We start from the raw sequence: 14,092 nt of genomic DNA, 5'->3' as shown, positions 1-14,092 counted from the left end.
ATTCCTAAAACAGTCAATTTTGCTCATTATCAATATTACTTTATACTAATCTAGATACCATCTACTGTTATTTTATATTGGATTTATATTACTGTATTTTAAGTTAAATTAGCTTATGATTCCCCTTTCTTCCTTGGTTTTGTCTAGTTTTCCTATGAAAATGGTAAATCATAAAGTGAGCTATTGAATGTTCCTTCCTTTTTTATAACCTGGAAAATTTTGCTGAATATTAGAATTATATGCCACTAATGATTAATACCAATTATTTTAAGCTATTTTGTAGTTGAGTTTGAGTTCTGCTGCTGTTGCTGTTACTGTTGTTACTGTTGTAGTTTGGAAAGAAGGTTTTTTTGTTTTTTTTTTTTAACCAATTAAATTTCTTCCATTGGCTAAAGGTTAAGATTTTCTCTCTTGAAACAAATTTGCAAGTTATACTTTCTAGAAATTTGTTTTGTCTGGTTCCAAACATATTAGCATAAAATACTGTTCGTAGAAATGCCTTCTGATCTCTTTAGTGTCTGTTGTTCCCAATTTCATCCTAAAACTGTACATTCATACCATCTCCCTCTTTCTGATTCAACTTGCCAAGGGTCTGCCTATTTAATACACTTTTCTAATTACCAATTTTGGGTTTCTGTGAAATGTCACTCTGTTTTCTATTTCATTGAATTGTGTTCTTCAATTTTTAGTCCTTGTATACTTTATATATTCTGATATTTTCATCACCTCTTGAATTGGACACTTAGCTATAAAGTTAGATAAACAAAAACATTTTAAGTTGCAACCTACAAGTTTTAATGCACCATTTTAATTGTCATTATTATGTATTCTTCTGACAGATTATAATGGCTATAAAATTGTTAGTCTTATGTTTCACATTCTCAACATTCTTAGGAACTGCTGGTCTGATTGATTTATAATTATTGGGAAACATGTTCAAATCATCCACAAAATTTTGAATGTTTCTTTCTCATAATTCTTTCAATTTATGCTTTATATTATTTTGACCCTATGTACATACAAGTTTAGATATCTTTCTGAGAACTAAACCTGTTATCATTGTATAAATCAGAGGTCCCCAACCCTCGAAATGCGTACTTGTACCAGTCTGTGGCTTGTTAGGAAACAGGCCACACAACAGGAGGTGAGCAGCAGCTAGAGAGCAAAGTTTTATCTGTATGTGCAGCCACTGCCTAATGCTAGCATCACTGCCTCGGCTCCACCTCAGGTTACCAGTCATTAGATTTTCATAGGAGCACTGGTCCCTAGTGCCAAAAATTCTGAGGACCGCTAGTATAAATCTTTTTTACCCAGTAAAAACTATTACATCTAATATTAACACAAGCTACTTCAGTTTTTTTTCAGTTAGTATGTACCTGGCAAGTCTTTATACCATCTTTTTACTTTCAACCTTTTTGTGACATTATTTTGTTATTTATTAACAGTGACCAGCAGGTTTATTTTCAATCCAATCTGATAATCTGTCTTACATAATAAATTTGGGCCATTTACATTTATTGTAATTCTTCCTTTTATTGTAATCCTTAAATTTTTAACATGCATTCTTCAATTAAAGTTCAAAGTTAATCACTAGCTCTATACTCCTGCACATCACCAGGGTCATGTCACTCATTAACTCAATTCAATCTTACATGTTATTTATGTCTGATGGTTTAAAACCACTTTGTTAATACTGCTTTAATTAATCATTATAATTATCATTGCTACTTTTTGTTTTATATATCTTCTTATTTAGAACATTTCTTTGTTCATTACTATTTCTTGTATCTCACTTCCTTTAAATTCAATTTCCATCATTCTCAAGTACTCGAATAGCAGTTCTTTCAGGAGGGACCTATTATTGACAAATGAATATTTAATGTCTTAATTTCATTCAAACTGGATATGCATACACACACATTTATTTTATCTTAGCACTGTGGAAACATAGTTCCATTATCTTCTGGCATCTAAGAAGTCAGCAGTCAGTTTAACCTTTATTCCTTGGTTAAAAGCTATGCCTTTTCCTTCTGCGTGCCTTATAGGTTATTTCTGTTTTGACAATCTACAATTTCTCCAGGATGTGCCTGGACTGGAATTTACTTTTATTTATTCTGTTACCTAACCCATAAATTCATGCTTTTCACCAATTCTGGAACATACTGAGCCAATTTCTATTTAAATATTTCTTCTCCACTCTATTTGGTGTTTTGAAATCTCTACTAAACATATTGTATCTTTTCAATCTTTCTTTCACGTCTTAGTATCTTTTATGTTTTATCTCACTGTATCTGTATAACTTTTCTCAAATCTCCTAGTTCTCTATCTTTTATAATCCAAGATTTTAATTTTAATGACTATTTGTCATTTCTGCATTTTTTCCTAACCTCTTCCTCCTTTCATATATCTATTATGCTTTTTCTTATTTTTATGTCTTTAATCTTTGAAGCACATATTATCTTTAATCCTTTAAGGATATTTATTATTTTTATCTAATAAACATATTATCTGAATTTTTAGGTCTAACCTTGCTGTTTATAGTGTCTGAGTTCCACCACTGGCAGACTACTTTTTAAGAGTCATTTTCACTGAAGCATTATTTGTGTGAATGCTTTGTAGCGGTAAACTTAGATTATATCTTGCCAGAAAGGTCTTAAGTTTGCACACATCTTTATACCAGTGATTCCTATGCCCTTCTTTTTAATTTTGACCTCTTCTGAATCACAGAACCTTATTTTCAACTGCTTACTCAAAAGTCAGTCATTTTCAAAGTACAAAACACACAAAGTTCCCCTTGATTAATATCACCTGGGCAAGAAACACTGTCATTAGCATATCCTTTATCTCCTAGTCAGTAGAGACTTCTCTTTTACTTTCACCCTTCCTCTCCATCTACACCATCGCTGTCTTTTACTTGAGGCCCTAATTGGTTGCAGAATCTCCCAACATATGAATTTTTGTAATAACATCTAAGTAGTTATTAACTCACTGTTGAAACATATATAAAACTGAGTTTTTACAGATATTTTATCATATGAACTAAATCTATTACTCTTTTCATTTAGTTAGTGACTAACATGTGTATCATGTTTACTAAACATTAAACACAATTCATATTGTTAATATTAATCAATGGAACAGATTCTACAAAACTAAGGTTAAGGCAGAATGAATTGCATTTAGAATAGACATACAAATTCAGGACCTTAACATTAATAGGTTAGACATATTTCAGTGTACAGTGCTACTTACCTTATGGGCAGGTACCAAATTTACCAAAACTGTATCCAAAAGCTCCTGAGATACTGTATCACCTTCACAAATAATAGAACTCATGAGGTCTACCATATGCATATGAACTTTCTGATTGTGGCCATTGCTGAAATTCAAAATGTTATTTTATTTACAATGTAACTAAAATGTATAAGATTTAATCGTAACATGGTACTGACAAATATTATACTTTGTAAAAAAAAAAAAGATACTAAAATATTAATTAAATCAAATTTTATATATTCATTTAAGGCTTCCCTTTCTCACAAATCTTATAGTAGTATCCACAATCTATTATAGTTGCTAGATTACTTTTCCCTAAGTTTAACCATTCTCACAATCAGAAGTAATAGAATGCAACTTTAGTTTTATCTTAAATTCAGAAAATCAAATTGCTCTGCTAAAGTTAATTATGGTAATTTTAAAGAATACACAAATAACTATGCACATGAATTAAGGAGTAATACATAATTTAAAGATAAAAATAATATAATCCAAAAAATATTTTTACATTGACTATAGACTGCCTTAATGCCACTCTTGTTATTCTTTACATTACAAAATTAAGTTCTATTCATTTTTCAGATATCTATAAAAATGTTAATGAGTTCTTAAATTACAACTCTTAGCCTTTGAATGTTCAACACAACAGTTCGTACAGATTCATTTCTAAGTTAAAAATCCTTTATATTTAAAAAGTTATGTTCCTAGTAAAATACACTTACTTTATAACTGAAAATAATGTTCTGTATAATTGTGTAAAAATTTCATTGCTATCTTCCAACTCAAAGCATATGTTATATGACTTGACCCAAGCAATGTTCTAAAAATAAAAAGTAAAAAAAGGTGAAAGGCAAACACTTTAATAGTAAAAATATACAAACACAAAAGTCAGTTTAAAATGTCATCTGAAGATATAAAACACTGCTTACCTCAAGTAAATAAAAATACCTATTGAATTGTGGGCTCTTTGTATCTTCCAGCCCCTTCAATTGCCTTGTAATAAACATAAATATATCCTTAAAAAAAAAGAAAGTATTGTTTAGATTACAAATGCTTAACGAAAATATACACTAAACTCCTAAAGCTAACCTACATTTGTGTGTATCTACCATGATAAACTATAAAGAACAAGGAAAAAAGATGCACTTGGCTGGAAGTTTTTAAATAGCATATCATCATATACGAACACCAATTATTTTATTACCCTTCACAGGAAAACAGCAAATCATTTACCGTGATCTTCAAAGACAGAAAGAAAAATTTCATCTTAAGCAAGTCAAAAAAATAGACCTGAAAACTGAATAAACTAAGATGCACGGTATTATCAGAATAAAAAAGGCAAAAATGATGAGTCGACCAGGTTTGCTGGAACAGCACTATACATGGTAATTATATAGCAAGAACAGTTTAGGCACCTTAAAGTTCCAAAATAAAAGCACCAAGTGAAAAAAACAATAGCGTACAGAAGCTTAGAAATTTTTAAAAGACCCTTAGAAGTTAACTTGCCAGGCTTCCCTTTCATTCATTCATTATATTATAGTTTTTCCCCACCATTTCTCTCTCAATCTATCCCTATCTCTTGCTTTTGATTTTTATGATATCCCCCTTTGTAAATGGATAGCAACAGATTCAATGTTACTTTGAGTCCAATTTTATGGAGATGATGTTCTGGAAAAACATGGAAAAGATTAAAATTATAAAAGCTTATTCTGCAAAGGAAGCATGCTAATCAATCTAAAAGAGAAAATATGTTTTCCTTATAAGTAAAATGATAAGCAAGCATCTTTTTAAAGGGGAGGAAATATATGCAGATAACTAACTAGGTTTTCAAGAAAATACTATCAAAAGTACATTTTTTACAAATGTTACTTTGACAGCAGTACTGTATAAAGTATGTCCTCCATTAATGAGCCCTGCTGGTTGGCCTAAGAGAACTAAGTGCCATGCTGACTCTACCTGGAGATGGAAAGACGACAGTCACTCATTTACAAGCTAAGAACTGCTGACGTCAGGCATACAGAAAGGGTTTTCTGATGACAACAATAAACTGACAGTGGAAAGGTGAGAACCAAGTGTCACAATTTTCTTTTATTATAACTGTAGACAATGAAAAATATGACCCCTGCTAATCAAGATAGAGTGAAATCTATTCTACAAATATTTTAAATGAATTTATAAGTATTACCCTAATATAATAAAAAAGAGGTATTTAAAATTAAGACCCCCCCCCAAAAAAAAATTGACCAGAAAAAGATAATTTAAAATTTTCAGCTATGAAATAATCTAAAAACTTTAATTTAATCTCAGCTCTTCAATGTTCTCATAAACCATCTTGTTATAAACAAAACAAATCTGTAGCTATTCTTGACACAGACTTTAAAATGATAAATATTGCCCCCTACCGCTCCCATCCTGAGATTCTTTTACCAATCAAAATATAAAACAAGCATGTCCAAACCAGTTTGGGCATTTCACACTGAAATTTCGGCAGACTTGATTGGAGCAGGTTTCTCTCTCCAATTATTAAGAAGCAGCTCCATGAGTTCAAGAACCAAATCTGGGTTGTTTATCACCACTGTAAATCCAGTTCCTGACACATAATTAACATCCATATCTGTTAAATAAAATAAACCTAAATTGTCTGCCAATTTTTCACACTGGGAATTAGTAATCTTTCTATGGACTCATTCTCTAACCATATTTTCCACAATTATCTTTTATTGTTAATGGTTTTTCTAATTTTCATCCTAATCTGCCTTATTCTATGTATTTTTGCAAAGCTCTAATTATCTCATGCTTTCTAACAGCTAGATTAACCACTCTACTCCACTTCTTCTCTTATCTTTTAAAGATTTTCCATTCATATATGGTTTTATTTACAACAACTGTAACCCAGTACTTAGGTATCTTTTCTATCCATTCATTAAAATTTTGTTCATTTTCTTTATAACAATTAACATCACAACTCCCATTAAATGAATTTAGATACTGTGTTTTAAATAATGAAAAAGGTCTTTAATATGGATTTTCAAAAGAGAAAAAAAATCATCCCCCACCCAAGTGATACTGAAATAGAACTAATGATGACATAAAAAGTATAGACTACGCTGTATAGACTACTACTACTCTACTACTTATCCTAAAGATCAGAAATAGTTTTCTAAAAATAAGTACTAAATTGGCGGTGGAATAGGAGGAGGAAAGTTCTAAAGAAAACAGAAGTTTAACAAAACGCTGCTGGCAGCTTAAGTCAAAGAAGCCAAAGAAATTATCTGAATACTCTTACTCCAGCGGTTATAGTTAGAAAGATAAATAAAACTGTCAGTCAGTCTTGGCGGTTCTTTAAATCAGTACTTGCCTTTAGTTTATCAGGGGATGTGTAAGGAGCTTCAGGAGCATAAATCCTGAAAATATCGGCAAGGCAGCAGGCTACCAGTAAGCGAACATCTTTATCAGGATGCTTGAGGAAAAAATCTGAAGCAAGATGTAAAGCTAGGTTTAAATAAAGCTCCTTTTCTTCCTCAGAGTCCTGGTCCATATCCATGAAAGTTTTCACAACCATCTACATAAAAACAAAATAATCGAATAATGAAATCCTCCATGTAAAAATACAGTCATTTGAAATAAAAGCCACATTAACTGCAAAAGTTAGCTTTCGATGAATATATTTTCAATTTTCCCCTGAAAGGGTCTGAGAGAACAAGATCTTTCTAAAACTACAAGGTAAATAACTTTTCTTTAAAAGACTAATAAGTAAAACACTTTTAATTTACCCATCATAGCTGCTAGCCAGATTTTAAGTCTAAACTAGCCTTATGTAGTGCTTCTGTTCTCACCACTACAACTGGCTAGCAGGAGTATGTCCGTCTTAAAAACAGCATCTTTTTATAATTTATCTAATCCTTTTATGAAGAGAAAAAGCATACCTCTAAGGAAAAACCTAGGATGACAATTTATTTTTCCATCTGAACCGTAAAACGCTCCAGATATGTGGATTGTTATATTTAGCTAAAAAAATATATGAATAGATTCAAGAAAGGATGACGAAGATGCATCCCTAACATTAAAAGCTACCGGAGAGCACCGCAGCACCCAACAAAACATTTCTTGTGCCACAGTAAAAGAGAATACAACATGGATACTTCATTTGTAGGACAGAATAGGCTAAAGGAAGCTACGGGAAATGGTTCATTTTTCAAAAACATTAGCATAGAAGAAGTGGGATGAAAACAAGAATGGTGAGGAACGGTATAATTCTGTGAAGAACTTTCTCTAATTTCAGTATTATTAGTCACAAGGAACCTCACTCAATCTGTACTATTCCCACTTAAAATCTTCAAATGAGACTTAAAGTTGCCTAACGTGACAGAACATTTAAGTACAACTCTCATGGAAAGGGGGCCCATCCGGCACCCACTAAGTGGTGCTGCAAATACCAACCAACAAGTTGAGCTGGCGACGAAGCCCTGACACCCATGACTTGGTCCTGGAGATGTGCCGTGGGGATTTCCACCCTGCCTGAGCTAGGCTTCTGAGCAATAAACTGCCCTGTCTTTGCCAACTCTCAGAGCAGCCGTGAGTAAAAGTGCTCCTCACAGAGCAGGCCCTCAGTTCTGTTAGGTCAGGTGCCAGAACCCGCAGTAGAGAGACCCTTCTAGGCTAGCACTACAGTTAGTGGAAGGGTGCGATGCCCAGGATGACACTTTAAAAGTAATAAAATTTAGAAGTGTCAGATTTAGAAGATTTTCTCCAGAAAATCTTCACAAAAGAATGAGATTAAGTATATTTGGAATGAAATGTTATAGGAGACTCTAGAAATTATAGAAACAGTAACACCTTACTTATTAACAAACTGTTATAATTTATAAAACTTATACCTAGACTTATATATGTCAAAAATTACAATCATCTCACTACTAAATCCTTTGTATATTTTTCTAAGAAAAGGTTGCTAAAATAGTGGGAAGTGTGAATCGGGAAAATTAAAGAAGATAAAGTATACCAACCAGATTACTGCTGGCCATAAACGTCTACACAACAATGAAAGCACATCACAAACATGAAATGTGAGCAGGGTGGGAACCACTCCACGAGTAACCACCACGTTTACTCCGGGGTTAGATAATGGGGTTCCTCACTACTCTCTACAACTTAAACAGGTTACAAAACTCGTTAATAAAACTCATGTGTTCTCCAAATTAAAAAAGATGTCTGAGAAAATAACAACTCTAAAGGATACTACTTAAGTGCTAATCATCTTATTATAAATGTAGTCTCTGTTTAACACTAGTTTGTTAGCAAACAATAGGGATGTTTACCTATCTTTGCTGAAATACAAATCTGAGGAAATTGTTTCTCTAAAAAGTCAAGAAGTCGAGAAGATGTAGCTACACAGAAAATGAAACATGTCATATATAGAAAGGAATAAAATACATACACGTTCCTAACTAGATAAAATATCTATATACTCTTCAATTTAATCTGCTCAAAGATATCTTTTCTTTTGAATAATAAATATTTAATATTTAGAATCCTAATACTTTATGCATAAAGGTATAATGCGAAGCCTTTACACAGAATTTATAGTGGTACTAGGGTCCTTTTAATAAAAATGAACCATGCACAAAGCTATAAAATAGTACTTTGCTTTAAAGTTCCTGGGCCTTTGATGACAAATGAAGGCAAGTTTTCCAGTTTTAAAATAACGAGTAAATAATACATCAAGCAAAATAAATGACTAGGTAGATGGAACCTATAAGGGAGAAAATACTCAAAAACAATATCTGAACTAACTGATGAATCTGCTTAACGGTCTCCTTGACCACTCTGCTCCTTTAGCCACTTTAACGATCACTGGGACAAACCAGCACAGCCCTGAAGGGAAAGGTGAAATATCATTCAAACACATACACGGAGCCTCTAGCCAGAGAATGACCACCTCACCTACAGAAGTTAATCGTCAATCCTGACTCATCACTATGTGTCAGAAGCAGAGAGAGAGGCTAAAAGTAAAGCTCTTTAACCTACTCTCAAAATAACTTACAAGAAAGTAAAATACAGTCTGAGTACTTAAAACTGCCTTTCTCAGATAAAAATGGCAGTTTTTATAAATAAATGAGAGATAGGAGGAGACAACTTTCTATAGACAAAAATGAATATAAGAGTTTTGTGGGTCTGTTCTTTATACCTAAGTATAGGAGGCTCTGGAAAACCTAGCTTCTCCTTTCTAACTGCTCTCGCATTCACCGCACCACCTGTACTGACTTCACTCTGAGATCCTTTCCCTGACATTCTCTGCTCTTACTTGCTTTTTCGAGTTACCCTAACAAGATACAGCCCTATGTGATTTCCACAGGTGACCCCCCAACCAACAGAAGTAAAAATAACATAACCCAATTTTACTTACCTTTAACCGTCTCACCATCTCCTCTTTAGATATTTTATCTGAGATTTCCTTGACACCAGGAGGATAAGTAATTTTTCCATCATTGGTCCTGGTCTTTGAATGAGCCATGATGGAAATATTTTTACCCCTAAAACAAGAAAACTATTAGATCCAAACCAAAAAATAAGTATAAACAACATTCATAATTAACATGAAAAGTAGATTGCCCCCCCAAATTTATAACAATTCACTTATCTAATTAATGTATATCGTTTTATCGAACATTTCCCAAATTTTTATTTTCAATTCCATTAGTGGCAAGCTAGTTTATATGCACTAAACTTCCAACTACAAAAACTACAAATGATAGAAAAAATATCTAGAACAAGCACATTTTTTAAAGCATCACAAACTGCTCAGACAAAAATCTAAGAAAATTCAGAAACCCAGAGAAGTAAATGGAGCACCGGAGCATTACACCCGTTTATGGCCTTGAGGGCAACATGTCAACCCTGACAAATCTGGAGCTTGGTTTTGACGGTCTCATGGGGCAAGGGGACCAGAGGTAAATCTGACCCTGTCAAGGCAGAACATCAGATTACAGGCCCTCCTGACATCAATGTGGAACACGCCCCCACCACCGCAAAGGTAACACTTACAAAGGAGAGCCAACCAGAAACCAAACTGCGCCCTGCCTTGTCAGCACCCACCAGGGACAGCACAGAAGGCCACCCTGGTAACTAAGCAGAGCAAAGTAATATCAGATACGAGACAAACAGCTACTTATAGTTCTGGCTATGGGCCCGTACATTTATTGAAGTCCACATTACCTAAGTAGTCCAGAGAACCTCAAGACATGAATATGGTGACCCTCAACTAACCGGTAGTACCCTAAACAGCTAATATCAATAATTCCAAGCCATACCTAGAGGAAGGCATCTTCATTCTATGCCTTAAAGAACTCCCGCTATGATGTTTTTAGGACAATGAGCATTATCAAGTCAAAGATAACCAAGTACCCTACAGAAACAAGGCACTAGGAGCAAGAACCAGCAGAAATACTAGATCCCAAGAAGAGATCCACGAAGACTATCATACTTATCAAGCAGATTACAAAATTATTATGTTTGTAATTTTAAAGATATAAAAAATAAGTCTAAAATATCTATAAGGAATAAAAATTATAAAGAGTAAACTAAAAGATATGAACAAAAAAGAACTTCTAAAAATGGGAAATTATAGAATTGAAATTAAAAATTCAATGGATGAATTTATTAGCAAATTAGAAAAGGCTATTAAAATTAGTGAACTGGAAAAGCAGTCAGAAGGAATTATTCAAAAACAGAGAACACAGAAAACCAAAAATAGAATGTACAGAAAAAGAAAGGCCAGAGAGGTTTAACTTATGATTCGTGGGAATACCGGAAAGAGAGAAATGAAGCAGGAGCCCCCACTTGAGGTGACTATCATAAAACACCAATCCACAAAACCAAGAAGCCAAACAGAATTAAATTCAAAATTAGAACAATAACTCCAGAAGACAATTAAACTTTAAAGCAGACATATTAGCTTGATAGTAACAGTATTTAAACTAATAGGTAACTTCTTAATGTCAACAATAAATCTAAAGACAGCAAAATGTCACCCTCAGTGTGGAAAAAGAATATAATTGCAAAACTCAAGTTTATATTCAAGAAACAAAACTTTCAAGAATATGGTGAAATAAAGACAAATTAGCCAAACAAAAAGTGGAAGCTATAATAAAGTAATATATATAACATTAGGAACATTGTTTAGTGTAGTATAATATACATGATCAGGTTAAAAGACCAAGATTTTAAATTTTCAATATAGAGAGCTTACAAAAAAAAAAAACATTTAAAAACATAGGTATGAGATGTTGACAGTAAAAGGATGGAAAAATATACCACATGATAATTAAACAAACAAAAAAAAGATCATGTACGCTAAATAGAAATTTAAAGTTCAAAATAATAAAAAGTAAGCCCCAGGGCCTACTCCTTGGTATTTACTCAACAAAAGCACATATATGTGTCCACAAAATATAAAAATGTCCAAAGCAATATTATTCATAGTAGTCAAAATAGAATGCACAGATGCCTATCGATAGGACAACAGGTATACTGTAGTATATTAACATGGACTACAATACAGTTATAGAGTAAATAAACTATTGCTTCACACATTAACTTGATTAACATCACAAAGAAAGTAATGTGAAAGAAGCCAGAAATAAACAGTATATACATTTCTATAGGAGTTAAAAAAACAATAACAAGGAAACCCAACCTATGATGTTAAAAGTCAAGACAGTGAAAGCCTTTGGTGCTTTGGTGGAAAGTGTGACTGACAGAGAGACAGAGGGGACGTCTTAGATACGGGTCATGTTTTACTTCTTTACCTGGATGCTAGATACACCACTGTTTTCACTTTGTTTAAAGCCACAGAGTTAGACACTTATAATCTTTACCCTTTTCTGAATCATGTTATATTTCAACAAAAAAAGAAAATCTCCAAACATTTAAAAATGTTAAAGTACTTCCTAATAATCAAAAGAAAACAAGCACAGGATTAAAACAGTCAAAAATCACAGGCCAGTCTTACAAATTTTAGACATAAAAACATTTGAAATTTACATAAAATGGAGACGATCTACACCTCACTAAAAATGATCAAGGGGAAAAAATATATAATTAAGAAACTAAACAAGTAATCAATAAGTCTTTCTGCAAAAGTAAAATATCTACGTCCAGATGGCATTCTTGGTGCGTTCTACCAAATTGCTGAGGAAGAAATGCCAGCAGTTCCCCACTACCCATGGTTCTGCTTCCTAAAGGTTCTGTTACCCATGTTCGGCTGTGATACAAAAGCATTAAAAAGAAAATTTCATAAACAAACAATTCACAAGCTTTAAATTGCATGCTGTTCTGAGTAGTGTGATGAAATCTTGCACCACCCCACTCCATGCAGATCAAGATGTGACTCATCCCATCCAGTACATTCACCCTGTACATGTTACCCACCAACAGTAGCCATCTCAGCTATCGATCGACTGTCATAATATCTCAGTGCTTGTGTTCAAGTGACCCTTATTTTATTTAATAATGACTCCAAAGTACAAGAATAGTGATGCTGGCAATTCAGATATGCCAAAGAGAAGCTAAAAACGCTTCAAGTGTAAAGGATTTAAGTACAGAAAAAATAAAAACAGTACATATAGGGCTCAGTACTATCTGTGGTTTCAGCCATCCCCTGGGGGTCTTGCAAAAAGGTTATTACCCAGGATATGCGGGACAACTGTAATTTGTCACATAAATAGTTCCAAGGACTAGAAAACAAGGAAATCAACATAATCATGATACCAAAACTCAATGAGAAAATTAGGAGAAAGGAACAATCTTGCCCATAGATATTGATGCAAAATTCCTAAACAAAATATAGGTAATGAAACGTAGCAACATATAAAAAATTGGGTTTATTCCCAAGAAATGCACGGTTAAATTCACCACATTAAAAGACTTTTTAAAAATCCTGTGATAATCTCAATAAACGAAGAAAAAAGTTTGATATAATTCAACATCAATTTGTGACTGTAAAAACAAAAACAAAAACAATGAACTGAGAAAGATAGAGTGCTACAAACACCCTACAGCATAAGATGCTTACTGATGCTTCACTGAAAGCTTTTTACTTGTGATCAGGACCTACACAGCATACCTGCTACCATCACTTCTATGTAACACTGTAATGCAGAAGCTAGTCAACAGAGCAAGAAAAAGAAATAAAGTAAGAAAAAAGTTAAAAGGAAACAGTCATCATTTGCAGATTATACGAAAATGTATAAACTCCAAAAGGATGTACAGATAAAATATCAGAATTAATAAGACTGAGTTTATTAGCAAGGTTGCAGAGTAGAAAAATCAATATATAATACTACCTACAGCTAACACAATACTTGATGGTGGAAAACTGAATTATTTTTCTCAAGATCAGAAACAAGACAAGGATATCTGCTCTCACTGAACATAATACTGGAAGCCCTAGCCAGCACAATAGGGCAAAAGAAAAGGCATACAGATTGGAAAGGAAGAACTAAAAACTGTCCCTAATTCCAGATGACAGGACTTATCTAAAAGTTTCCAAGGGAATTTACAAAAAGGAAAAAAGAAAGAAAAACACTAAAAACTAGTTTCTCAAGGTTGCAAGTTATAAAAATCAACACACAAAAATCAATTGTATTTACTCTACACACTAGCAAGGAACAGATGGAAACCTAAATTAAAAGCACAACACAATTTTCAATCATACTCCCCATTAATGAAATACGTCAGTATAAAGCTAACAAAACACAGGATTAGTATGCTAAAAATTACAAAATACTGATAAAAGAAACCAGAAGATCTAAATAAA

At 33.0% G+C, this 14,092-nt stretch overlaps 1 protein-coding gene across 7 annotated transcripts in view; it reads right to left on the bottom strand.

Annotated features, from left to right (window-relative positions):
* PDS5B (PDS5 cohesin associated factor B) overlaps positions 1 to 14,092 on the bottom strand; it is a 144,946-nt gene that overhangs the window by 88,387 nt on the left and 42,467 nt on the right. For all 7 annotated transcript variants that reach the window (XM_016161928.2, XM_036228471.1, XM_016161905.2 and 4 more), the window contains 5 exons: positions 9,683 to 9,809; positions 6,635 to 6,838; positions 4,206 to 4,292; positions 3,999 to 4,096; positions 3,253 to 3,379 (listed from right to left, as the gene is read on the bottom strand). In XM_016161928.2, the coding sequence (XP_016017414.2) occupies positions 3,253 to 3,379; positions 3,999 to 4,096; positions 4,206 to 4,292; positions 6,635 to 6,838; positions 9,683 to 9,790 (624 nt within the window). In that variant the 5' untranslated portion in view covers positions 9,791 to 9,809. Of the gene's footprint in view, positions 1 to 3,252; positions 3,380 to 3,998; positions 4,097 to 4,205; positions 4,293 to 6,634; positions 6,839 to 9,682; positions 9,810 to 14,092 lie in introns of those variants that run through there.

This window comes from Rousettus aegyptiacus, unplaced genomic scaffold (genome assembly GCF_014176215.1).
Source record: "Rousettus aegyptiacus isolate mRouAeg1 unplaced genomic scaffold, mRouAeg1.p scaffold_m13_p_11, whole genome shotgun sequence".
NCBI lineage: Eukaryota > Metazoa > Chordata > Mammalia > Chiroptera > Pteropodidae > Rousettus > Rousettus aegyptiacus.
The sequence above is the reverse complement of the archived record's forward strand: the minus strand, read 5'-3'. Positions and strand labels throughout refer to the sequence as shown.